Raw genomic sequence first — 27,491 nt, 5'->3', positions numbered from 1 at the left:
TCCATATTAATACGAATAGCTGCATAATATTGAGATCAATGATTCACATTACAAAATGGATAAAATTTGGAAGAAACCTTGGATAAACCCTAAAATGATTTTTCATGGATATATAAATCCTACCTGGTGTGGGTTTATAAGAAAGAAAGGGGAGGTTCTCCTCTCTCCATTCCTTATAATAAGATAATCATCTCCGCACTCATCTGTAGAACTGAGAACCTGCATATCCACAAACTGGAACTGCACTAGGGTAGAGGGACGCATTCTAAATACATTAAACATATCTTACTAAGCTTCTGCAGGGCGCTATAGCTGCTGTCAAACTATTTCATTTTGCTTTGTAAATCGTATTTTGCGGATTTTTCTTTTAACGTTTGCAGATTTTCAAAAATAATAAAAGAAGGCATTTTTCAGGACAAATTTTGTATCTTTAACCATCCATAAACATTTTCCTGGGGGTCATGTGAGATGTCACAATAAACTTGGGCCCAATTGGTTCAGTCGTTTTGACGTTTATTGGACACAAACAAACAGTCACCCAAACTAGCAAAGATGTGCCATAGAAAAGACTATCACCAAAACTGCAATAGACCCCCATTTAAAGAATTACATAACAGATTGAAAAGGTTTGACTTCAAGTTCAAACATTTCATCTGCGCAATCAATGTTATCGTTTTTCTTTCAAGAAAATTCTTAAAGTCAGATAAAATCTTTTTTTTGTCTAATCTTTATAAATCTGTAATTCACTTATATAGAATTTAAGACTTTAGTTAAGAATAATCAATTTTCAGATAGAAATTCAATAAAATATCTCGGTTTTCACCAAAGAAAGGTTTGTGAATTGAGGATTACTTAAAATTATTTTAACAATTGGAGAGTTTTTCTCATTTGTAAGAAATTGATATGCTTATTTATTTATCTTTGAAAGGTCTCTGCTTTATTAATCTGCCGTCTACAGTTAAACCCTAAATAAACCATAAATCGAACAAATTTATCAAATGTCGTATTCATCACTTTCTGATAATGGAATGTTGCAGATATTTACTTTTTTAATTTAATGATTATATGGAGCTCTTTAAAACTGTTCCCGCATATTCATGGCTAATTATTTATTTTTGCAAATACTAAGATTTACGTAAAAATTGTCAAGACGACATTTGATAAAATCCTTTGATGTATGGCTCATTTAGGGTTTAACTGTATAGAAATTACATAAACATAATTTTGACACGAAGGATTTTCCTCATTTCAAAGAATTATAATAGAATACTCATTTATACTTTTTTCTAAATTATTGATAAATAAAGCATTAAACTTTTTATTAGGAATTAGTTAGAATAGAAGTCCTCAAAAGAAAGTGAAACATACAATTATTTTTTGTCAACTCTTGTATGTGTTTGAAATACACTGAGTCTTTAAATATTACTTAACGCGAATTCGAAAAATAATTCAAATTTCTTTGCTCCTGAAATATACTGTTTTCAGTATTGTTGTTTTTCTGTGTTTAAAATTGGTTATTTCTGATAATACTAGTCAATGTTGTATAGAGAACCCACAATTAAAAACAATCAGTTTTCAAAATTATAAATATTAATATCTAATCAAAGATCAGACAAATCTTTCAAAGGTACCTTTGTGAATTGGGCTTTGCAATCTTTTGATAGAGTGTCACTTGAAATAACGCTTACAGTCCCTGTTATCTAGAGTTTCATTTTACCTGATAATCCATTGGCAGTTGAGGTTCGGCGGATAGTTTCCTGGGTATCCTGGAGATATTAAACTACCCCGAGGAGATGTCAGATATCCTCCACAAACAGATTCTAAACTAACTCGGAATCCCTGAATTTGATTATATCTGTCATTCAGGGTCAAGGAACAGAATATTTATATATTATCAACATTCAGGGTCAAGGAACAGAATATTTATACATATGCCATTTCTTTACTTTTCAAATATCAGATATATCAAGAATTTTGTTTTAATTTATTTAATATAACCATGAAAATGTCTAATTTTAAATGAAATAATTCACATACCCGGCATTTATAAAAGCAAAATAATGAATAACCACATTTTGGAAATCCATGAGTAGGGCTAATTTGTCATTATTGTTTCATAATAAAATATCGCTAAGATAAGGCTTCCTATGATGATTGCCGCAAACTATTTCTAAGGTCAAAGACGACTTTCAAGTCTTCAATCAATTAATATTATTCTGGATTGTTTAGAAAAGAACAGTAAATTATTTACTTTACCTTTCTACCAATAGATCTATCAGTTTTAAAGGATATTTTCATAAAAGCACCAGTGGAATAAACTGTCCTCATTTGGGAACGCCTAAATCAAAAAATGTTTATAAAATTTATAATCCTAAAATACAATTAATTCCAGGAAAGAAAAAAAACTCTTACATGCAGTATACACCAGTTTTGTTCCATCGTTGAAGACCAAACATACCATCATATACTTCAAGTCTGTCAAATGAGCATCTTGTAGAGGATTCTGAAAGTTATAATCCACAATGAGCCCATGATTAAGTATTAATTAATGTGTTTGTTTACCTAAGCTTAAATAGAGGATTGTCATCTTTATTCTCATATCTTCTGATGTCTGAACAACCCAGTCACAATTCAGGTTATTTTCATAATTTTCCGGATACCCTGGACTAGCCAGAATAGTTCTATTACCCGTTGGATCTAACACAATGTTCCCTCCACAGGAAGAAGTATTACCAGTTGAAATAAGCCTCCTACTAGATAATGCTGTTTCCCTCCATCTCAACTTGAATTTTGAGCCAAACATAGCATAGCTAGATATTGACCAAACAACAATGGCTGTGTTTGATGATGATCTTACTGTATTTGGCAGCATAGACCCACAACCTTGGTAGAGCACTGGTGAATCTACTGTCAAGCCATCAAGGACTGAAAGGGTGTTAGTACAATGGTTTTCAGAGTAAGACTCCATCTCAAAATCAAGAAAAGAGACTTCAACTATACTTCCATCTGCAACCGTTATGGTCCAGGGTATAATGGCATCATGCATATTTAAATAAACATGTGGATAATCAACTGATTCAATTTCTCCAGATGTACCATTTAGGTTTCCTCCATACTGGGTATGAAATTCTGCTATGAAACCTCGACCCACATCAGAATCGTCAGAATTGAACTTTATCCAGTACTTGTTGGCAGGTGGAATTTCAGAAGGCAATGATGTGCCACAGTACCTTCCAACATGCTCCCCATCAGGACTGCCAATAAATACATCAACATAGTCTTTATTACAATTCTCACTTTCCTCTAAATCAAGCTGATTAAATGTTAGGAATATTCTGTTGCCTGCTGGTGCATTTATTGTCCAAATACATTCTACACTTAAAGGATAGCTGTTAGGAAACTGGGGCGATGCAAATCGTCCACTTGTTGATGAAATAGAACCTCCACATGCAGTATCTTCAACTGTGTAAATTGCTCTGAATCGCTGAAAAGTATTGTGCTGTGAATACAGAATGCTTCGGCCCCAAACATTATTCCTAATATGAATATACATAGTAGATCCTTGAGATGTTATACTGGGGGGAATCGTCATGCCACAGTATCGACCAATCAGGGGAGCTTCATTGTCATCTCCGTCTCTTACCTCCAGATTACCAACCTCATCAGAGCAGTTTCCAAAGTTTTCTGGCTGGTCTAAATCCATGTATGTTATGTGAAGTGTAACTCTATCTGTTTCTTGAGAACCTTGAATGATCCAACTGCAGTTTCCATTTTCAGCCCAGAATCCTGGATAGCCAGGAGAAGTTAGTTCACCCTCACCATCTGTTATGATTCTTGCTCCACAACCTTTTGTAAAATTTGCCTTAAAGCCCTTGGACGAAATACTATCATCTGCTTTAAGACGTAAATACATTTGGTTTCCAGAAGAGGATATTACACTGGGATCTGGTAAGTTTTGCCCGCAATGCAAAAGAAGAAGAGGGGAATCTGTTGAGTTTCCATCATACACTGCAACATGATCAAAGCTACAGTTCTGATGTGGTTCCACATCAAAATCTTCAAAGGTAAGTTTGACAACATGATTTTGGTCAACTTCAATCAACCAACCACAGTCGTCATGAGGATCATAATTGTTCGGATAATTGGGGGAAAGAATAACTCCTTGTTTTCCTCTCAATAATCCACCGCAACCGCCAGGTCTTGTGGCATAAGATGCAATGAATCCTTTAGATGATCTTGATTGATCACTGGAAAACTTTACAAACATTTTGTTTCCAAAACTAGTGACTACAGTATTGGTAGTATGGGAATCACACAATTTCAAAAGTTGAGTTGAAGATTCATCGGCTCCCCCATGCACAGCCAGAAAGTCAAATTCACAACTGTCATGGGCTTCTAACTGAAAATCAGTTATATTTAATTCTATTTTAGATCCAAATTCTACTTCAATACTCCAGATACATTCAATGCCTGATGGATAGTTTTGTGGATAGTTTGGTGTTGAGAATGTTCCTGAAGGTTTAGATAGTTTACCACCACAGCCATCAACAATCCATTCAAGTCTAAATCCATTGTGAGAAACATTTATATCACTGACAAAATCCACGGTAACACGATCCAATGCTGAGCTGATTTTGGATGGAACTTCAGTCCCACAAAATCTTCCTAAGCTTTGACCTTCTTCATTCATACTTGTGGAGGATCTTTCAGATATCTTTAAGTAGTCATAGGAACAATTTCCAGTTCTGGCGTGATCTTCCAATTCAAAGTTAGAAAATGTAATGTTAACTTTGCTTCCTCTTGGAGCAGATATAGTCCAGGAACAGTTACGATCATGAGGATACGGAAGCGGAAAGTTTGGGCTTTCAATAACTCCAGAAAAACCAGAAACCTTAAAGATAAAACATAAATGAATTATTATTTGAATAATTTTTGAAGTGTTTCTAACCTCATTTTTACAAAGGGTTGAGTATGTCAATTGAAAGCCTCTGCCTGCAAATGAGAAGTCTGATCTGAACTTGATGTAAACAATATTGAATGTTGAAGTTATAATGATTGGAGCACCAGAGCAATATGTTCCTAAAATGGTAGATTTATGTTGTATTTCAGAACTCAGAAATAGCTTGAAGAACAAACATAATATTTGTACCTCTCCTTCATTGAGAAATAATAGACATAGCTATAGCATATTGTTTACTTTCTATATTCCTTTCTGCTTCCATCAGTAGAAAATACGCTTTTTGATAATTTAAATTCTCTACTTCAAGTGTTGCTATCTTGGTCTAGTTTTCAAATAAAATTATATTGTATAAGGTAGGGGTCAAATTTTTCAAATTATTCCAAGACCTCAAAATTTCTACCTTCTTGCATATCTATTGTATGTAAATATACTCTGTGATTGTAACACACTAACCTAAGCTATTTGCTCTTGAATTTACTCCGTCATAAATCCTGATATAATCAGCAGTACATGATCCCGCCTCTAGATCTATATCTGCAATAGTGATCTGAATCCTGCTTCCCTTGCTCACATGTATGCTCCAGAAGCATTCAGCCATGTGGTGATAACTCTTAAATAAGATTAATTGTACCACAGATATAAAAAACGGTGTCATCCCTAAACTTACAGGTTTACCCAAGAGAGATAAGACCCAAAAATTGTTGAATAAGAAAATGTTGCACTTGGTATTCTGCCTTCAATCGAGAATTTTTATGCTTTGTAAAAAAACAGTTTTTAATGAATAATGTAAAAAAAGGTACTCAATAAATTCGGTACAGTCGTTTTAAAAGTCTTATTCTTCGTAGGTAGCCCAGTAGATTTGACTTAAATTTGTATTGCTCTCTCTGTGATCCAAACTTCCAGGATTGGACTAATGAAAAATCAGTTAATCTCTTCTCGAGCAGAAAATGAAAACAGTTAAAAGTTTTCATTTCTGGAGACTTAATTTAATACTTTTTATTTTAAAGGCGTTTTTGGTAAAATGATCAATGTAAATTTTTTCAACGTTTTTACATGAATTTTTATTAGAGCTAAGTATCGTTATTATCTGTTTTTTTTTTAGATTTTGGCTTCTATGCCTGTGTAAAAATTCTACAAACACTTGTTTTTCTATCAGTTTTCTTTTACGAAATTCTGCAAATTTGGGACGATCTGACAGAAGATATGTATATACCTGGACGAAGCAAGCTTATATCTACGCCAAGATTCAAAACTTTGCATAGTATGATAAAAGCAAACTTTTAAAGAATACAATTTAGGATAAGTTTAAATTTTTCAGATTTTAATATAGTCTTTTGAAAGCCTAAAAAAGCTGCCTGATTAAAAAACGGTTAGCAGCGAAGCCCAACTTTATTTTTATAATGATCTTACCTGGGGATAGTTTGGACTTGTTATTGAACCAGTTGGACTTGTTAAACGCCCCCCACATCCTGTGCTGGCTCCATCCCACAAAATCTCAAATCCTGGAGAAAATATTGCAAATTGTATATTTTCCCTACTTATTTGCAACAAATGAGAATGTCTAACGTAATTTCAAGTTGCAAATTTCTATGTCATGTCAAATTTGCAACAGTACAGCTCAAGCACATTTATCATGTATATCCTTGTTTTACTATCTCAAATTTATTTTTCAATTGTGGTTCCTCTGTAAAAGTAAATAAAGGAGTTATGCTGAATAAACCATTAAGGAAATATTTCAAGATAAAAAACGACAATTTCTTTCTCACTGTTACTTAGATCAAGGCTTAAAGGGTACTGTTGTGAATTATACATACCACTCTGTAAGTAGAAGGTTATTTTTAGTTACGTCTTGATCTTTAATAGTATTTTTTTTATAGTTTTCAATTTATAAATATAATCACCTTGGGCTGACATGGATCTGTCGGATTTGAACCTGAGGAAGAGTTGATTAGTAAAGGAAGGTATTGAGGAGGGTATTCTGTTTCCACAATATCTACCAATCAGAGGAGAGTTCTCTGTACCACCATTCCTATCAATAGAAATTTTGATAAAATACAGCAAAAGCTAGGCAACTGTGGAATAGGAAACGTCTTTTAAACAGTCAAAACACTTAATTGAATGCAGAATCCAAAAATCGTCATATTTTTAGATTTTTTTAGTAAAATTACCATTTCAATCAAGAACATTTTACATTTTTATGTTTAATGAAGCTCAACGCTCATATATGTTTATTCGTTTTAGCTTGTGGTCAAACGGCCAAATTAATTTGGCTGATTTTTTAAGGAAACCTATACGTTCCTGTACAAGGGGGTGACATGGGCTAAATATAGTTATGTTCAAAAATTTGGTTATAAAATGATTTTTATTTTTGCAGAGAATGGATCAATATATGGATTGAAAAGCGCACAAACATGTCTATTATGGACGTGTTTAAGATACAGTGTGTTTTCAAAAGAAATCTTTTTTAATGAACTCAACCTCGTAGTGACTGGAAATGCTGAGTGAATAGTTAAATATGCAAAATTTGATTAGTTTTTTTTATTACCTTACTTCCAGGAAATCATATCGGCAATCTCTATGTGTTTCAAGTTGGAAGGTTGTCACATTGAGCAATATTTGCTGTCCATTTGCTACAGAAATAATCCACTTACAATCCCTAAATTGATTTAATGGATTTCCTAATAAAAAATTTTTTGTTTATGATTTGATTAATTTCCAAATAAAAGTTTTATCAATTACAATCCTTAAATTAATTTAATTAATTTCCTGATAAAAGTTTTATCATTTACAATTTCTCAATTGATTTTTTAAATTTTATAATAAAATTTTTATTCTTTTTTTACAGTTTTGAAAATAACTCAACGCACGGTAAATTATAGGTTATGGCAAAAAATCAGGAATTTATCAAAACGAAATCAAATTCTTTTTGTCTTAAATTGGCCATTAGATGAATTAGATATTCAGATAATTTTGATTGCATAAAAGAGAAACCATTCTTTTCCAAGCAGAAAATTTATCATTTTGAACTGGATTCAACGACATAGGGCTAAATGCCATAGGGTTAAACTAGGGTCATACGACAAACGGTCAAAAACGCGACAAAAGGTAAAACAACAAAGGGTAAAACGACATAGGGTCAAAAAGTGCAACAAACGGGCAAAATTTCATTTAGACTATTTTTGATAAATTTGAACCATTTTTATGTTCATTAGAACTAGTAGCCGCAGCGCTCGGCCCAGAAATTGTCTTTTTCCATTTTGATCCTTTGTTGTTTTATCCTCTGTCATGTTCTTACCGATTGTCGTTTAACCCTATGTAGTTTTGACCCTAAGTCGTTTGACCCTGGGTCGTTTGACCCTAAGTCGTTTGACCATATGTCAGTGATCCATTATAATTGATCCTTTGTTAAGGTGTATCTGGAGTCCTGATATATGTGTATAAAGGTGTACCTGGAGTCCTGATAAATGTGTATAAAGGTTTACCTGGAGTCATGATATATGTGTATAATGGTGTACCTGGAGTTGTGATATATGTGTATAAAGGTGTACCTGGAGTCCTGATATATGTGTATAAAAGTTTACCTGGAGTCGTGATATTTGTGTATAAAGGTGTACCTGGAGTCCTGATAAATGTGTATAAAGGTTTACCTGGAGTCCTGATAAATGTGTATAAAGGTGCAACTGGAGTCCTGATATATGTGTATAAAGGTGTACCTGGAGTCCTGATATATGTGTATAAAGGTGTACCTGGAGTCCTGATAAATGTGTATAAAGGTGTACCTGGAGTTGTGATGTATGTGTATAAAGGTGTACCTGGAGTCCTGATAAATGTGTATAAAGGTGCATCTGGAGTCCTGATATATGTGTATAAAGGTGTAACTGGAGTCCTGATATATGTGTATAAAGGTGTACCTGGAGTCCTGATAAATGTGTATAAAGGTGTACCTGGAGTCCTGATAAATGTGTATAAAGGTGTAACTGGAGTCCTGATATATGTGTATAAATGTGTACCTGGAGTCCTGATATATGTGTATAAAGGTGTACCTGGAGTCCTGATAAATGTGTATAAAGGTGTAACTGGAGTCCTGATAAATGTGTATAAAGGTGTAACTGGAGTCCTGATATATGTGTATAAAGGTGTACCTGGAGTTGTGATATATGTGTATAAAGGTGTACCTGGAGTTGTGATATATGTGTATAAAGGTGTACCTGGAGTTGTGATATATGTGTATAAAGGTGTACCTGGAGTGCGTATACTCTGCCGGCCAACCTGGAGATCTGATAACCCCGGTCTGTGTGTAAAAGTTTCCTCCGCAGAATGTAGAAGAATTGAGCATGATATAGGATGCTGTGAATCCATCATGGGATATTGAAGAATCACTGGGAAAATAAGAAGATCAAAAACCATAGTTTTTTTATAATAGCTCAAAGCAAAATCAATATTTAAATCAATCTAAAACTGTTGTTAAAACTAAAGTTAATTTCTTATTAAATGTAATTGACGTAATTTAAAAGGACCCTTTATTTATAGAGTTGCATATCTGATTCACAACAACACCCTTAAAAGCTTTGTCTGCTCAAGTATGAGTTAGATATATCCATGTTAAAAAATTTTAAATACTGATTATTTTCAATTGTTATTTTTCTGCATAAATAACTGGCCCATTTCTGCTGCAGGAAAACAATGTTGGAAATGTAAGAATTAAACAAGTTAAAAAAAACGATGTCATCATCCATAATATTGATCAGATAAAGGTTTTAAGAGTACTGTTGCCAATTGTAAATGGAAGAGCACTTGAAATTACTAGGACAGTCCCTTTAATTACATCTAAATCTAAAGTATACCTGGTAAAAATGACAGACATGATATTACTTGAGCTGGTTATCTCAGGAGGGTTTACAGATCCACAATATTTACCAACCAACCCACCTAATTAATAAAATAATTCAGTTTTTGCCACAAACTCTAATCTTCTAATCCTCATTTCTTAGCAATCTGATGGTGCAAAACCTTTGATATTTCAAACTTAGACTTTTTATCCAACATAATTCTTTGTTTGAAATATATCAAAGGATTGCAATGTTTTAAGAATAACAAAATCTGTGTATGTGGCTGTTCCTTTATCACATATTCTCAATTCTCTGAATTAATGACGGTGTAATTGATAACCTTTTTCTACGTTCAAATATGGGTAAAACTTTTTATCAAAAAGATGAAATCTTTTTGTACCTCAAAAAATTATAAAGTAGCAAATCAAATCATTAATCAAATGAGTTAAAAAAAAAATAAAAACGGATTCAGTATTAACGAATTAAATAAAAATGGTACAACAGAAATGGTTCAACCACTTTTTTATTTAATCTGGTTCAATTGGCATGGCTCAATGAGTTAATAAATCCATAAAACCCAATTATTTTATCATATTAGACATCATTGTTGAAAATCATTTTATTCCTATACAGGGATAACCATAAAACTGAAGAATAGGAAGCAGACACTATTGCAATACTGAAGTGTGTTTAATGTTGTTGCGATGCAAATAACTTTATTAGTAAGTTATTAAATCACTTATCAAGTGAAATGGGTCTGTTAATGCTGCAGAATAGCTGTTTAAATCACAATTTGAGTCTAAATGTCGACTTCCTATTCAAGCGTTTTCTGGTTATTACTGTAATTACTGGAGAGAGTTTTCTTTACCTGTATTAGCAAGAGAAGAATTATCATAAACTGAAACATGATCAAATCTACAGCCTGGGGACTCCTCCAGTAGAAATGACAGCCAAGAGATACGAATCAACATTCCAGACGGAGCAGAAATAATCCATCTAAATAATTCATAATTTAGATATAATCCATCTTAATAATTCATAATTTAGATGTAAACCATCTTAATAATTCATTATTTAGATATATTCCATCTTAATAATTCATAATTTAGATATAATCCATCTTAATAATTCATAATTTAGATATAATCCATTTTAATAATTTATAATTTAGATATACTCCATTTTAATAATTCATAATTTAGATATAATCCATCTTAATAATTCATAATTAAGATATAATCCATCTTAATAATTCATTATATATAATCCATCTTAATAATTCATAATTTAGATATAATCTATCTTAATAATTCATTATTTATATATAATCCATCTTAATAATTTATTATTTAGATATAGTCCATCTTAATAATGCATAATTAAGATATAATCCATTTTAATAATTCATTATTTAGATATAATCCATCTTAATAATTCATAATTTAGATATAATCTATCTTAATAATTCATTATTTAGATATAATCCATCTTAATAATTTATTATTTAGATATAGTCCATCTTAAAAATTCATAATTTAGATATAATCCATCTTAATAATTCATTATTTAGATACAGTCCATCTTAATAATTCATAAATTTGATATAATCCGTCAAAATGATTCATTATTTAGATATAGTCCATCTTAATAATTCATAATTTAGATATAATTCATCTTTATAATTCATAAATTAGATATAGACTATCTTAATAATTCATAATTTAGTTATAATCCATCTTAATAATTCATTATTTAAATATAATCCATCTTACTAGTTCATTATTTAGATATAATCCATCTTAACAATTCATGATACATTTGTTTTCTTAAAAACTGCGTGTTTTTATATTTCAGAGGTTCCGTCCATGGTAATCATTTGCTCTGTTTGATTTATTCGTGACTATTTCATAAAAGTCCTGCTTTATACTTATTTCCCACATTTTAACGCTTTCTTCCCAATTTGGACACTTAGAGCAAAGTTTCACAAAAACATCTTTACTCTAAAGACCTCATGGAACCTGAAGCTATTGAGAATTATAAACCATAAAATCTTTAGGAAATCAACGACGGAACTGATTTTCAAATCAAACTATTCCTTAGATAATAAACAAAGCTTGATGTGAAATTTGTAAAAAAGTTTACGGGACGATTATTCCATATAAAGTTGGTCTGAAATAATCGTCCCGTAAATTTTTTCAGCAGATCACAACAAACTCTTTGAATCATCAGAAGTAAAAATTACCCTTCATTCAGTTAAGAAAGATTCCGCTGCTAATTTCCAAATGAATTGAGTTTTTGCCACAAACTCTGATTTTATAACCCCCTATATCTTTGCGACCCGATGTCGTAGATCTTCACACCATCGGGTAGCAAAAATTTATGGATTAGAACATTTAAATTTGTGGCTAAAACTCAATTCATGTCTTGATTGTTTATAATTCTTAACAGCTTCAAGAAGGGTTTTGTAAGACAAAAAATTGGAAACCCTACACAGCAGTGGCCTATCCCACGGGCAGCCGTAGTACATTTGAATTTCCGAGCCGGGTCAACCTTTCCGGTACAAGTTTGTACTGTACCTAGCTCTATGGACAGGACTAGCCGGTGCAACAAGGTTGACGAGGTCAGACATATGCTTCATATAGGTTCAATTTACTTTTACTAAAGGGGCAGAGGTGCGTAATCTCGGCCAAATACTGTTTTAAGTTTACCTGCAGTTGGCTCCATGTGGATACTGTTCTGAGTTTACAGGGGAGGATATTATTCCAGATCTAGATTTTAGAATTCCACCACAGGATATATCAACTAGAAACCACGGGGTTAAATCATATCAAACCAGGGGGTTATATCCAGCTCACAATTGATTGTTTTCTTGCTAACTTTTGGATTTAACCCCTGCACCCCCCACCCCCCCCCAGTTCTATCAATTTTCTTGTGTTTTGGTAGGCAACAACACGTCGGGGAAGAATGTTAGATACATTTTCATTTGTTTTTACAGAACAATAACATGTTTAGTATTCTATATCCCTGCAGTTTATAGAAATTTCAATGCCAGTCCATTTAAAGAAATTCCAAAATGGTTTTTAATAAATGAAAGGGGATAAACCACATTTAGATTTTGAATTGATCTGTTTAAAGGAATTGAGCTTTTGCCACAAAATCTGATTTTCTAATCCCTTTATCTTAGATATTTCAAACTATAAATTCTGTTTGATCAAATAGTCGTAGTTTGAGATATCAAAGGTTTTCACCATCGGGTTGCAAAGATTTAGGGATTAGAACATTTGACTTTGTGGATAAAACTCAATTCCTTTAATAAACATTTCTAATCGATTTGTTTCTCTCTGTTAAGATAAACCACCCTCCACGAACCATAATATTTTAATGATTTTTTCCTGTTGTGTAGTTAAGTAGAAATCCCCTGTAAATGTAAAAAATTTTATTTTGAAAATATGTGAATTTAAATTACATAAAAAATATAAGAGATATGTATAACATTTAATAAATAGAAAGATAATAAATAAAAAATCCGCAAAAAAAATATAAACAGATTTTTTTTATGAAAATTGTACATTCCTGTTATGTACAGATCCATCGGTGACAAACTTCATCCAGAGGTAGTTGTACATTGATATTATAGGTTCTAAACAAACATACAACAAATTTAGAAAGGTTGTAAACAAACATACAAACAATTTAGATAAGTTCTAAACAAATATACAACAAATTTAGAAAGGTTGTAAACAAATATACAACAAATTTAGAAAGGTTGTTAACAAACATACAAACACCCAAGCTAGGTTCTAAACAAACATACAACAAATTTAAAAAGGTTCTAGACACACATACAAACAATTTAGATAGGTATAAACCAACATACAACAACTTTAGATAGGTTCTAAACCAACATACAGCACATTTAGATAGACTCTAAACCAACATACAACACATTTGGATAGATTCTAAACCAACATACAACAAATTAAGATAGATTCTAAACATATGTAGTTGGCCATATATAAAAAAATATATATGGTAAATTAAACAAATTTGGATTTTGATCAAATAAATCCTTAACATTATAGTTACACTATAAATAGGTTTGACAAATATGAGGTTGAAATGAAATTTACATCTATGTATTGATATATGGCGTATCTACAAAGTTTATGAAACTTTCTTAACCTTTAGTCTACACATTCTTAATCAATGAATTCGAAAATAATAAAATTACAGATATTTTTAATAGCTTATGCTCAATATAGTTTTAACGGTATAAACTAATGAAAGATCGTTGTGAACTTGAAATCCTTATAACATAACTTTTGTTTGTGGCAAAAACTCAGTTCCTTCAAAATAAAATAAACAGATGATCTGCTTTTTACATAAAATTAATTGAGTAAGACTAAAAAAAATGTGGAATAGAAAGACAAATGTCCTGCGATCAAGCAATGGTTTTAAATAGTTCAATAAACATGAAAAACTGGAGTAGTGCAGTATACCCAGACCAATTTTACTTAATAAGCTGATTTTAATGCTGATAATTAATTATTATTTCAAAACAACATCAAATACACATCAGATTGTTTAAATGTAGTCTTTCTATTCCAAAGTATTGTAGGTCCCAATGTACGCTAACCTGGTGTTCTAGTTGGATCTCCACAATAGGTTCCAATTAAAGATGAATTACTATTGTCTCCATCCCTTATTTCTTTAATAAAAAGAAAAAGATTTGAACAAAAATTATCCATGTTATTCAATATTTTAAAATAATCCTCCTCCATGCCCCCCCCCCCCCAAGTTAATTGATTTTAAATATTTACGGATTAAATTAAAAAAATATACAGTGAAACCCTTAATATTGAATACATCGAAAGAATTCATCAAATGTCGTATTCTTCACTTTCTTGTCAAGACGACATTTGATAAATTCTTAGGATGTATTCGTTATTAAGGGTTTCACTGTATAAAAAAAACTTTTTTTAATGTTTTTATACTTTTTTACTCGAAAATGCAGTTTTTACGCAATTATGCGAAAATATTGTTGATATCAATCAAAAATAGAGATATTAAAAAACCACCTAAGTAGTCAAAATAGCAGTAATCAGTGAATTCAACGCCCTCTATGTCGAAATCTCTGAAAAATAACGAATTGGAGAAGAAAAAAAAAATGTTTTTATTATATTTAATCTGACCTGAAGTGCAGCTGAATGGCTGAGCCAGGAGGGGCGGATATCAGATAATAACATTGTCTAAAAACATACAATTACAATCAAATTTAGTGAAGTCCGGATATGACACTCTTCACGAATGACAATACTCTTTCAGCCCTCAATTTTATGGTTTCCCTATTAATACGAGTTTTTCCAGATTTGATCTTGCTTTGTCAATAATTGTTTAAACGGTTCTGTCCCTTTCAGCGTAACTCTGACAGACAGGTTCGTTTTGATCTTCTGAAAAAAACGACAACACATTAAAACGTGAAATGTGAAAATTTGTTTTTAAAAATGTGAAAACATCCTCTTTCTATGAGCCGCGAGGTAGTATCTAGTAACTAATCTATGAGCCGTGTAGTATCTAGTAACTAACCTTTGAGCCGGATAGTATCTAGTAACTAACGTATGAGCCAGGTAGTGTCTAGTAACTAACCTATGAGCCGGGTAGTATCTAGTAACTAACCTATGAGCCGGGTAAAATGTAGTCACTAACCTATGAGCCGGGTAGTGTCTGGTAACTAACCTATGAGCCGGGTAGTGTCTAATAAATAACCTATGAGCCGGATAGTATCTAGTAACTAACCTTTAAGCCGGGGAGTATCTAGTAACTAACCTCTGAGACGGATAGTGTCTAGTAACTTAACTATGAGCCAGGTAGTATCTAGTAACTAACTATGAGCCGGGTAGTGTCTAGTAACTAACCTATGAGCCGAGTAAAATCTAGTAACTAACCTATGAGCCGGGTAGTGTCTGGTAATTAACCTATGAAACGGGTAGTGTCTAATAACTAACCTATGAGCCGGAAAATATCTAGTAACTAACCTATGAGCCTGGGAGTATCTAGTAACTAACCTATGAGCCGGATAGTGTCTAGTAACTTAACTATGAGCCAGGTAGTATCTAGTAACTAACCTATGAGCCGGGTAGTGTCTAGTAACTAACCTATGAGCCGAGTAAAATCTAGTAACTAACCTATGAGCCGGGTAGTGTCTAGTAACTAACATATGAGCTGCCAAGTATCTATTAACTAACCTATGAGCTGGATAGTATCTAGTAACTAACCTATGAGCCGGGTAGTATCTAGTAACTAGTCTATGAGCCCGGTAGTATATAGTAACTAACCTATGAGCGGGGTAGTATATAGTAACTAATCTATGAGCCGGGTATGTACCTAGTAACTAACCTATGAGCCGGGTTGTATCTAGTAACTAACCTATGAGCTGGGTATAGTACCTAGTAACTAACCTATGAGTCTGTTAAATTACCTAGTAGCTAACCTAAGAGCCGAGTAGTGTCTAGTAAATAGCTCATGAGCCGGTTAGTATCTCTAGTAACTAACCTATGATCCGGTTAGTATCTCTAGTAACTAACCTATGAGCCGGTTAGTATCTCTAGTAACTAACCTATGAGTCGGGTAGTGTCTAGTAACTAACCTATGAGTCGGGTCGTTTCTAGTAACTAACCTATGAGCCGGATAGTGTATAGTAACTAACCTATGAGCCGGGTATTGTCTAGTAATTAACCTATGAGCCGGGTAGTCTCTTGTAACTAACCTGTGAGCCAAGTAGTGTCTAGTAACTAACCTATGAGTCGGGTCGATTCTAGTAACTAACCTATGAGCCGGATATTGTGTAGTAACTAATCTATGAGCCGGGTATTGTCTAGTAATTAACATATGAGCCGGGTAGTCTCTGGTAACTAACCTATGAGCCGGATAGTGTATAGTAACTAACCTATGAGCCGGGTATTGTCTAGTAATTAACCTATGAGCCGGGTAGTATCTAGTAACTAACCTATGAGCCGGATAGTGTAAAGTAACTAACCTATGAGCAGGGTATTGTCTAGTAATTAACCTATGAGCCGGGTAGTCTCTGGTAACCAACCTGTGAGCCGAGTAGTGTCTAGTAACTAACCTATGAGCTCGTTAGTATTTAGAAACTGACCTATGAGTGGGGTAGTACCTACTAACTAACCTATGAGCCGGGTAGTGTCTGGTAACTCACCTATGAGCCGGGTAGTATCTAGTAACTAACCCATGAGCCGGATAGTGTATAGTAACTAACCTATGAGCAGTGCAGTGTCTAGTAATTAACCTTTGAGTCGGGTAGTCTCTAGTAACTAACCTTTGAGCCTAGTTATAGTGTCTAGTAACTAACCTATGAGCAAGGTAGTATCTAGTAACTAAACTATGAGCTGGTTACTACTTAGTAACTAACCTATGAGTAGGGTATAGTACCTAATAACTAACCTATGAGCCGAGTAGTATCTAGTAACTAACCTATGAGTTATTCTCCAGGTTAGAAGCGCGAATAAATTGTAAATACGTATACGCAATCCTGCATTCAACTTATACCTGTAGTTTACGCTTAGTTGCTCACTAGTGTTTGTTAATCATTATACTGTTAAGACCCTCATGTCGGCTTCGTGATTACAGAGTTCAACTGTTTATTTAAATATTAATTTGATTGTATCGTTATGGGTTTCCCACAAAGAATGCGACTTAAGATGGCAAAGTTGGGTTTGTTTTAACCACCCCGGATAAGTAAGAGAAAGTAATTTTAAAATATAATTTTTCCTGTTTGCTCTTCATTATAACTATTTATAACAGCTGCAATTTTGGTTCGCAGTGTTATAAAGTTTTTATACAGAAACTTTCTCTTTGTCGAGACTATAGATGTAAATAGCCCCAAAATCAAAATTTGGGTTATATGTCATTTTTTCCGTGCGTCTGTGCGCCTTCCAAAATTAAATAAAACAAGTTTTTGATTGAAAATGCACTGGCGCAAGGAAAAACATGGATTGCTGATTTTATTTTGATTCAAGATTATCACAAATAAAAGAAAAGATAACGCACAAACGCACGGATATATTGACATATAATCCAAATTTTGATTTTGGGGCAGTTTACACCAATACTTGTCGAGAAGGTTCAAGCCTTTTCAGATTTAATAGCACGTCGTGCCAAAATAATAGTGTTATAGGTATTTTATGAAATTAACGTTTCTGTACATGTTTTATTTCTCAATGGCTATTTCTATAGATCAAATAAGCTTTGAAACAAAGCTGAAGTCAAAATATAAAGTTAATTTCAATTTTATTTTAATTTTAATTGAAAAAAATATTTTGGAAATATCCTAAACTTTTTGGAGAAAATCCAGGAACCAATCAAAACATTATAGCACTGCTATAATGTACAGCTAATTTAACATGTATAGCACGATGATTACTTTATAGCACGTTCATTATGAAATTCACGATGAAGTGAGGAAGAATGATAAAGTACACTATAGTGTCATTACTGATCTTTATTAAAGCAAATGCTTTTTGTACATTATCCGCAATTTTGTGATGTTAGATTGTGAGAGAAAATTAGCAATATAGGATGCTTTTTAAAATGATATTAAATGTGATATTTTAGTACATAAAATTAAGCACTTTAGAGCTTTATAATTTTAAAGCAGCAACCATAAAAATCGTTTTGAAGCCCGTTTTGAACATCGTTTTGTGGCCCGTTTTTTAATTTTCGATATTCGATAAAACTTATAAGAGGCTCCACAAAAATCTGAGACGTGAATCCTCAAAATTGCATGCTTTTATTACATTATGCAATAATTTTGTTCTGACCAATAATATTTTTCAAGATGATTAGAAAATTATTTTTCTTTTTAAAAATAGTTGTGGTTAAAATTTTTGACCAGAGAAAAAAATTCGCATAATGTAATCGTACCAAACTTATCAAGAATACAATTTTGCAGTTAAACTAATTACTCACATTTTCGTGAAACTTTTTTTGCGTCAAAAAACCCTTAATTTCTCAAAACGGCCCTTTCACTTTGTAGAAACAAAATAAATTTAAAAAGCAAAAATGGATACCTAAAAATAGAAAAAAAAATAGTTGATCTTTGAGTAAATTCTGAACACCGTTTTTTAAAAGCTGCCTTGTCAATTGTTTTCTTATTCATGTATATATTGTAATTTCAGCATGATAAAAATGAAAAATGGTTTGATGCAAAATTTTATTATTCAACATCTGCTAGGGACTTTTGCCAAATTATTTTACATAAAGGCTTCTTCTATCATAATTTAATCGTGTTTTTAACAACATTTAACTTATTTTTAATTAGACAAATTGTGATCGAATTTCATATCTTGCTGGGATAAGGACCAAACTGCTGAATCTGCAAGGAAATAAATCAAATAAATCTGCTCAAATGAAAAAAATGGTAAAATTATCAGTGACATTCCTTCTTCACCAGGGAGATTGCAACAAATATGTACAGTGTTTCAGGTAAAAAGACTCCTTCCCCTTACTACGAAAACAATGCTGAATATCCTGAATACTACTGAAAAAAAGAAAAATGAACCCGGCCGGTTATCTTTTCTTTTCTGTTTTAAAACTAAAATAAAAGTGACATTCTAAAGTTTTTCTTTTATTTTTAATTTTGGAATTGACAATAAATAACAAAATTAAATTCTTCAATACTTTGTAATTTTGTAAATGAAAATGTGCGCTGAACGTTAATACAAAGATAATATCAGTTGAATCAATCAATAGCACCCTCAGTGGGGTTCTCATTTAAAAGAAGCGGTGTATTAGACAAAGATTAATCAACTTTTTTGGTGTCATATACGCGGCCTATATAAAAAAATGCCGACTTACTCAAGTTAAATAAAGAACTAAAACAAAAAACTAATCCTGCATTTTTAAAAAATTAAACATTAATATGTTAAAAATCATACGGCTCATGATAAAAGTTTCAATTAAACCAATCAAAAATGGATTTTTTAAACTACAGTATACATATGAATAGATATAAAAATGTGTAAAATGTGATTTTCTAATTGCGTAAATTGTGTTGCTTTACTGAATCGATTATATAAGGCTATCTGATGTTTGTTCTGTGTATTTAATATTTAAATGCTATTTAGATTATTTTCATTCAGAAAAGAAACTTTTACTTTCAACACGGAATTTTTGAATTACAATAAGATAAGTAAATTAAGCGACATTTAAAATTATTTTTTTTATCAATTCTAATTATAAATTGTTTAAGGGGAAAATGTTCTAAAGTTGAAGATGACCCAGATCTGGAGGTAAATATAGAAATTAATCAATTTAAGCAATGTCAAATTTAATTCATTTTTGTTTGATTTATAATTTATAATATCAATTTAATCAATTAGTTCCTGTTTACATTATCAGTTTGATCAACCGGTTCCTGTTTTGATTATCATTATAATCAATTTGTTCCTGTTTACATTATCAATTTAATCAATTGGTTCCTGTTTATGTTAACCGGTTCCTGTTTTTATTATCATTATAATCAATTGGTTCCTGTTTATATTATCAGTTTAATTAATTGGTTCTTGTTCATATTATCAGTTTCATTAATTGGTTCTTATTTACATTATCAGTTTAATCAATTGGTTCCTGTTTATATTATCAGTTTGATCAATAGATTCCTGTTTATATTATCAGTTTGATCAATTGGTTTCTGTTTATATTTTTAGTTTATCAATTGATTCCTGTTTATATTATCCGTTTGATCAATTGATTCCTGTTTATATTATCAGTTTGATCAATTGATTCCTGTTTATATTATTAGTTTATCAATTGATTCCTGTTTATATTATCAGTTTGATCAATTGATTCCTGTTTATATTATCAGTTAGATCAATGTTTATATTTTCAGTTTGATCAATTGATTCCTGTTTTTATTATCAGTTTATCAATTGATTCCTGTTTATATTATCAGTTTGATCAATTGATTACTGTTTATATTATCAATTAGATCAGTTTGATCAATTGATTCCTGTTTATACTATCAGTTTGATTAATTGATTCCTGTTTATATTATCAGTTTGATCAATTGATTCCTCTTTATATTATCAGTTTGATCAACCAGTTCCTGAGTATATAAACATGACAAGAAAGCATTTTCCAAACCAAACCGACACAAAAAGGTAAGATTTGTATTCAAGATGGTAAAGGTAATAATTTAAAAATACATCATTTTGTGAATTAAAGTAATTCCATATTTGTTTAGGTTTTCTGTAGATATGGAACCAGAAGAAGGTAAGATAAAAATACCATTAATTGTACCCTTGAAAAATGATGTCAATAATAAAAAATGAAATAAATATGCAATCTTTTTTTAAATACATACTGTGTGTCTGACAGTTTATGGGTCCTACTGAACAGTTATTTCTTTACAGATTTAGTCGTACCAAAGTTAATCCACATGGTCTGGGTTGGATCGTCTCTACCCTTGGAGTACTACAAGGGACCCTTGTCTGCTGTACAGTACAATCCAGGTATTGTACTGTATAAACCCAATGCCCAAAACTTAAGACAGGTATCGTTATGTAAATCAGTTTTGGAACCCGGGTTTCACAAATGGGGTCAGACAGTTCTGTGGATATCAATATTTTTGTTATGAAATATTATCTTATTTAGTTTCTTAATTCTTTGTATTCTCAAATATTTTCGAATCTCTTTTATCCAAATCTACACAAATTTAAAACCCCAAAAAGGAAACTCGGGAGTTTCGTTCAACGATATTCTTTAAATTTCGGGCTCAATTAAAGGGTCTGTAGGCGTAATATCAAATGATCCAACATTTAAAAAGAATGTTTAATCTTTCCATGAAATTTTTAGACTATGAAGTATTTTTGTGGTTAGATGAACACACACCTGTAAAAGAAGATCTTCAGAATCATCCAAATATTAAAATAAAAAATATCAAGGATGGTAAGAATATTTTACAATGGATAAGCATTTTGAATAATTTAAAGTTTAAATAAAAATCTAAATTATTATCCTAAAAATTAATCTGATATTTAAATTTTTTCAAAGATGTTTGGTTGAATCAGGATTTATTGGATCAGTGCACAAACTTTGCAATGTTCACTGATATACTTAGAATGGATATTCTTTACAAGTAATGATAATAATGATGATAATAATAATAATAATAATAATAATAATAATAATAATAATAATAATAATAATAATAATAATAATAATAATAATAATGATAATAAAAAGAATAATAATAATAATGATAATAATTTCATATTCTCCATAGATATGGGGGAATATACTTGGATATGGATTCCTTAGTAAAAAGGTATTTAGAATTGTTAAATTTAAAATAATCTAATGGTTTTAAGATTTAAGATTATTATTATTTATGTTTCTCTTTATTTAGAAGATTTGGTCCCGTGTTTTCCACGAGTTTTGTGACCTACACTCCTCATGATTATTACAAGGATATTGACTGGATGCATAAGTCTGGAGGTTTGTTGGATTTTTAAAAATAACTTTCTTTAAAATTCTGCTTTGAACTTATTTTTGTCCACGAACAGAGATCGCACCTTTTGTGTGGATATTGTTAATCTTGACCTTTTGATCTCGATATCCAACATTGGGACTTTTAAATATTTAAGGATTCATTTTTGATCCCTAAATGAATGAAGGCCATGCAACCTTGAAATATAGAATAGGAATAAAATTAATCTGCAGATCTGTATACAAGATTGAGATCAATTATTGTGGATATCGAGATTAATGCTTGATTAGATCTTTTGTTCATCTACAGATTAATTTAATCTTTATATTGTATCCGCAGTGTAATTGTATCCTGAAGGATTAAATGAACTGTAAAGATTATGCAATTATCCTCAAATTAATTTAAATCGATAGAGATTATCTAACACAAAATACTCCAGCTCAGGTTAATTTGCAGAAATGATGAAAATGAAAACTTTAAAAACTATAATCATTTCTTTCATTTCGTCAAAATCTTTTTTAAAAAAAGTTTCCGCAGATTTCTGAAATGCCTAAATGCAAATCAACAGAACACACGAAAATTATTTTGGACGGATAGCATTTGAATGGAATAAATAATAAATATTGATTACTTTGTTCCATGGAAAGTGTTTAATTTCAGCTGAATTCACAGAAGATTATTTTACTGGTTCGTTTTTGTTCCGAAAAAAAACTTGAGTGCGTTTCTTCTTATGAAAAAGCTTAGTTTCCAGGTGAAGCTGGTTTCCCAAGGTAGTGATAACAAAAAGCATTAAATTTTACATCATAAACAAAGCTTTGTACTGCAGTAATATGCAGTCGACATTCGCCGAAAAAATAGTAGGTTTTATGTTTGGATGTAAATCCAAGAAACCCAAAATAAAATTAGAATGTAAATGGTGAGGAAATTGAATCTGTGTTGATAAATTCTTTTTGTTTTTAATATATACGGCGGAACACAAGGCTTCAATAGAAAATATAATTAAAATGTAAATGGTGAGGAAACTAAATCTATGTTGATAACTTCTTTTTGTTTTCAATAGTTATGGCTGAACACAAGGCTTCAATAGAAAATGCTCAGCTGGGAATGCCGAAGGAATTTGGACAAATATCGAAAAAAGCTTTTTGGTTTAGTTTTGTAATCTTTGCTTTCTGTTTAAAAGAACCGTAACAGTATTTTAAAGTGACCGTCAATGCAAAGATGGCATTGTTCGATTTACAACGATACCCTTAAAAGCTTTGGCTAATCAAATTTGAATAAGATATCAATGTTATTGTTTCTTTCAACTATTTATTTTCATTTGCGGTTTCTCTGCGAAAGTGACTTACGCATTCCTTGCTTATAAGAATCAATGGAGAAACTCACACTTTCCGAGTCAGAAAAACTTCGGTATATTCCACATTTTTGATCAGAATAAGCTTTCAAGGGTAACGTTGTAAATCAGACATTGCGATCTTTTCATGGAGGGCCACATACAATTACGCTCACAGTCCCTTTACATTTTCAAACAAATAGGATTGTAGTATTTTAAACTGTTTAACATGCCATTTTTAATATTTGCTCAAATTGTTAAAGGGCTCTAAATTTATGAAGTATATACTGGGGTGCTTAAAAGAAAACTTTTTTAAGCACACACCTACCCTACAAAAGGTAAGCACAACTCTTTAACACTTCCTCTTAAAAGATTGAATCTGTTTTAAAGAACGATAAGAACGATTATTTATAACACTATTATGTATGTTTGCAGGTAGTTTTTCGATAAAAAACGATAGTTTTTGAAACACCCATAGTGTTTAAAAAAAGAAAGCTCAAAAAAAGTTTTTTTCCAAGAACGATACGATCGTTTTTAAAAAAAAAGGAAAGACTATCGTTTTCTGGATCGTTTTAAAAAAACGATTAAACAACCCTATTCACAGTGCTAGAAAGTATGATCTAAAAAGGCGAGAATCTTCTAGAGAAATTATAAGTCAAAAATCTTTATATAACGTCATACCAAAATAATCGTGTTAAGGGTAATAAAAAAATATTTGTGAACTTGTCTTTATCTATAATTATTTTACATATAAAGAATTTAATTAATTAATAGATAAGAAATTGTAAATTTATGCTAGTGTCATGTTTTTTTTTGGAAAACATCTTGGAACCAATTAAAGTTTTTAGTTAAGTACTAAAACGCATAGCTAATTCAGCATTATAGCATTGCTGTATAACACCAGGCGCGTAGTGGGGGGGCGGTACCCCTGTGCCCCCCTAGACATGCACCCCTTTAGCCCCCCCCTAGAGCCAGAGGCAGGCTCTAATTTAGTAAACAGTAAACTTACATACATATTCAGATTTTTTACTTTTCTTATTATTCGACAATGTCACAATTTGTCCATTTTATGATTATTTCTCAATTTCTTTTAATTGTATCTTAATCTTATTTATAATATTTCTTTCGCGGGGTTTAATTTAAAATCCATTTCTGTCTCTCAGAGCAAGATGATTGACGCAGAGTTTTATTCAAATCTTTAAGGTTTTTGCTCTTTTACTACAAGATTTTATAATGGTATGATTGGTAATTATGGTTAGATGACTAATAGTCAGCCTTCAGGTGGATTAATATAGATTTTAAACTTTATTTTTTACTTAATACCGGTTTTTTAGGGGGGTGCACAAAAAAAAATCGGCAAAAGTGCACCCCCCTAGGCTAAACCTGCACTACGCGCCTGTATAACACTGTTATAATGAAATACACTATGCAGTGCAGCATGAATGATAAAGTATACAATATTATATTTTCAGACAGGGCCTCAGTTTTTTACTGCTGCCTTCTTGGAATACATTGATAATAATAAGATAAAGCTGATTAATTGGAAGTACACAGGTGAACTGAATACCTCTACATTACACAGTTTGTAGCAAAAACTCAGTTCCTTTATGTTTGACATGATTAAAGAACTTTTCTTGGCGGTCATTTTTTTCAAAACATTAAAATGGGTATTATAGTATACAAATAGTAACCAGAAAACTGTGAAATGATTGATGTTTTTCTGAAAAGTAGAGGCACAAATTTGTAGTTGCAACCCTATGTCGTAGACGTTTGATATTTCAAAAGATTTCTGTAACATAAAATTGTCTAAGTTTGAAATATCAAAGGTTTACACCATCAGGTTGCAAAGAATTAAGGTTTAGAAAATGTGAGTTTGTGGCAAAAACTCAATTACTCTATATTCAATATCAAATGATGACATTTTTTATTCTTTCTTAATCATTTATTACGTTCTTCAATTGTATTCCCTTAAACCTGAAATTAATTTCTGATTTATTTTTCAGTTAAAGAATCTCCTGATTCAGTTATTGTAGACCACCCACTAGGTAAAAACGAATAATATTATCTAATCTAGTTTTATATAATACTTAGCTTTTTAGAGAGCTCCGCGTTCCATTTTTAAATAACAATTTTACTTTTCAAATGTAGCGCTTCGTCAAGCCGCCATTTTGAATTCGGACGTCATAACTTGCGGAGTTTTCTGTTTACATAAATTTTAAAATTGGAACATTTTCTAGGATAAATCTGTCAATTTGCTAGTAAACCTTCCATGAGATCATGTCAGATGATTGTAACAACAAATGGTGGCCTGATTGGTTTAGCTATTTTTACGTTTTTTACGGTTTCTAACAAACAACGTTGTCTGTGTCACAAACCTTGTTAGCGCGGCTATCATTGTATTTAACCTTAGAGGACCGAAGAAAATTCGACCTGTAAAAAACTATTAAAGAAATTTAGAGTACAAATATGATAGTGATCTGGCTGAAAAGTCTACTGTCCATTTTCGTTAATTGTTTAAAAATAGCGATTGATAGGTTCTGATAAACCTATGATAGAGTTTTAGTTACTTAGAAAAAAAAGGTCTCAGCCCTTTTTCAAATTTTGTAAAACTTAAATACAAACTTAACTTTATGCTAATTTGAGAAATATTTGTTTACCTACTTTTCTAATAATTAGATGCAGATTGGTCAGACAAGGAAAATATACTAATTGGTCAGAAATATTGTCGAAACAAGGTACTTTATAAAAAAAAATAATCTTTTCTAGCAATTCAATTAAATAAGCATTGTCATTTTTGAGACAATCCTTAACAGTTTGTTAATGATTCAAACTTTTCGATCATATTTTGTTCTTAACAGTGTGTTCGATTCCTTTTCCGGTTTAGAGTTTTATTAAAGGGACTGTAAGCGTAATTAAAAGTGACCCTAATGCAACGGCACACTTGAAAGCTTTGTCTAATCAAGTATTAATAAGATATCAATGTTTTTCTTTCTTTAAACTATTTATTTTCATTTGTGGTTTCTCTGCGTAAATGAATTGCGCATTTTTGTTTTTTTAGAAGCAATGGGGAAACTAACAGAAATAAACACTTTTCCGAGTCATGAAAACGACGGTATCTTCCACATTTTTGGTTAGATTAAGGTTTCAAGGGTACCGTTGTAAATCGGGTGTTGCCATCTTTGCACTTGTCACTTGAAATTACACATTACAGTCACTTTAAGTTTATATTAGAAATAAATGTTAGAGTTTTTTTCGACAGTTTATAATTGTTGATTCTAAATGAAAAAATTAAGCTGAAAAAGAAATCTACAATGATCTATATTGATGAAAAAACTTTTTATTTTAAACTAGCGGAAGTGCCCGTGGAATTAAAAAAACGGATTTAAAAAAAGTCGAATTTTTTGGCCTATATTACCCCTTGGGTGTCCAAGGAATTCCTCAAAAAAGGTCAGGCTAATTTGATTCAGCCGTTTGACAGCTATAGCTAACGTATATATACAAATGAGCGAAGAGCTTTATTATATAGACTTATACCAGAACTGTACACTTGTTTTACTTTTTAAGGATAACCCAGGTAACTGTGAGGGATTATAGCTCAGGTTAGAAGAAAGTTTCAGAACAACAAATTGCGATCGCATTTATATGTATAACTTAATTAAGAAAATAATAAATTTATATTTAATTATTTGTTTACATTTTACGAAAACGTTTTAAAAAAGCAGGATGAGATTTTTAATAGTCGTAAAAGTATGTTAAAAAAATGTTTACACTTTTTAGAGATATTTTATTTTTCTTACTTATCACGCCAATTCGTTAATTGTTCAGTAAAATCAAGTTGTTGATCAAGTTTTTATTTTCAAATCTACA

The 27,491-nt window shown here is 31.4% G+C and overlaps 3 protein-coding genes across 3 annotated transcripts in view; 1 reads left to right on the top strand and 2 right to left on the bottom strand.

The window, feature by feature from the left end:
- LOC111706857 (cubilin) overlaps window positions 1-16,865 on the bottom strand; it is a gene marked incomplete at its 3' end in the record, with an annotated part of 61,611 nt that extends 44,746 nt beyond the window's left edge. The window contains 20 exon segments of the mRNA XM_023479786.1: window positions 124-265; window positions 1,718-1,839; window positions 2,257-2,338; window positions 2,413-2,503; window positions 2,563-4,891; window positions 4,949-5,079; window positions 5,414-5,570; window positions 6,371-6,462; window positions 6,862-6,989; window positions 7,506-7,616; window positions 9,202-9,339; window positions 9,805-9,889; window positions 10,658-10,785; window positions 12,498-12,591; window positions 13,182-13,207; window positions 13,363-13,429; window positions 14,426-14,497; window positions 14,868-14,923; window positions 14,982-15,038; window positions 16,856-16,865. Coding sequence (XP_023335554.1) covers window positions 124-265; window positions 1,718-1,839; window positions 2,257-2,338; window positions 2,413-2,503; window positions 2,563-4,891; window positions 4,949-5,079; window positions 5,414-5,570; window positions 6,371-6,462; window positions 6,862-6,989; window positions 7,506-7,616; window positions 9,202-9,339; window positions 9,805-9,889; window positions 10,658-10,785; window positions 12,498-12,591; window positions 13,182-13,207; window positions 13,363-13,415 — 3,909 coding nt within the window.
- Window positions 16,866-19,080: 2,215 nt separating this feature from the next.
- The window catches only part of LOC111706859 (cubilin), a 30,618-nt gene continuing 22,207 nt past the window's right edge, over window positions 19,081-27,491 (bottom strand). Inside the window, exon 27 of the mRNA XM_023479789.1 lies at window positions 19,081-19,180. Coding sequence (XP_023335557.1) covers window positions 19,119-19,180 — 62 coding nt within the window. The 3' untranslated portion in view covers window positions 19,081-19,118. The remainder of the gene's footprint in view (window positions 19,181-27,491) is intronic.
- Window positions 19,129-27,307, top strand: LOC111706862 (inositol phosphoceramide mannosyltransferase 3). The gene is made up of 15 exons (XM_023479791.1): window positions 19,129-19,290; window positions 20,057-20,096; window positions 20,896-20,966; window positions 21,050-21,078; window positions 21,219-21,317; window positions 21,661-21,753; window positions 21,859-21,943; window positions 22,091-22,132; window positions 22,214-22,302; window positions 23,355-23,407; window positions 23,888-23,962; window positions 25,097-25,178; window positions 25,628-25,669; window positions 26,301-26,359; window positions 27,189-27,307. The coding sequence occupies exons 1-15, from the start codon at window positions 19,214-19,216 to the stop codon at window positions 27,216-27,218; spliced, it is 966 nt and encodes a 321-aa protein (XP_023335559.1). The 5' UTR covers window positions 19,129-19,213; the 3' UTR covers window positions 27,219-27,307.

The sequence above is a fragment of the Eurytemora carolleeae genome, unplaced genomic scaffold (genome assembly GCF_000591075.1).
Source record: "Eurytemora carolleeae unplaced genomic scaffold, Eaff_2.0 scaffold756, whole genome shotgun sequence".
Taxonomy (NCBI): Eukaryota; Metazoa; Arthropoda; class Copepoda; order Calanoida; family Temoridae; genus Eurytemora; species Eurytemora carolleeae.
The sequence above is the reverse complement of the archived record's forward strand: the minus strand, read 5'-3'. Positions and strand labels throughout refer to the sequence as shown.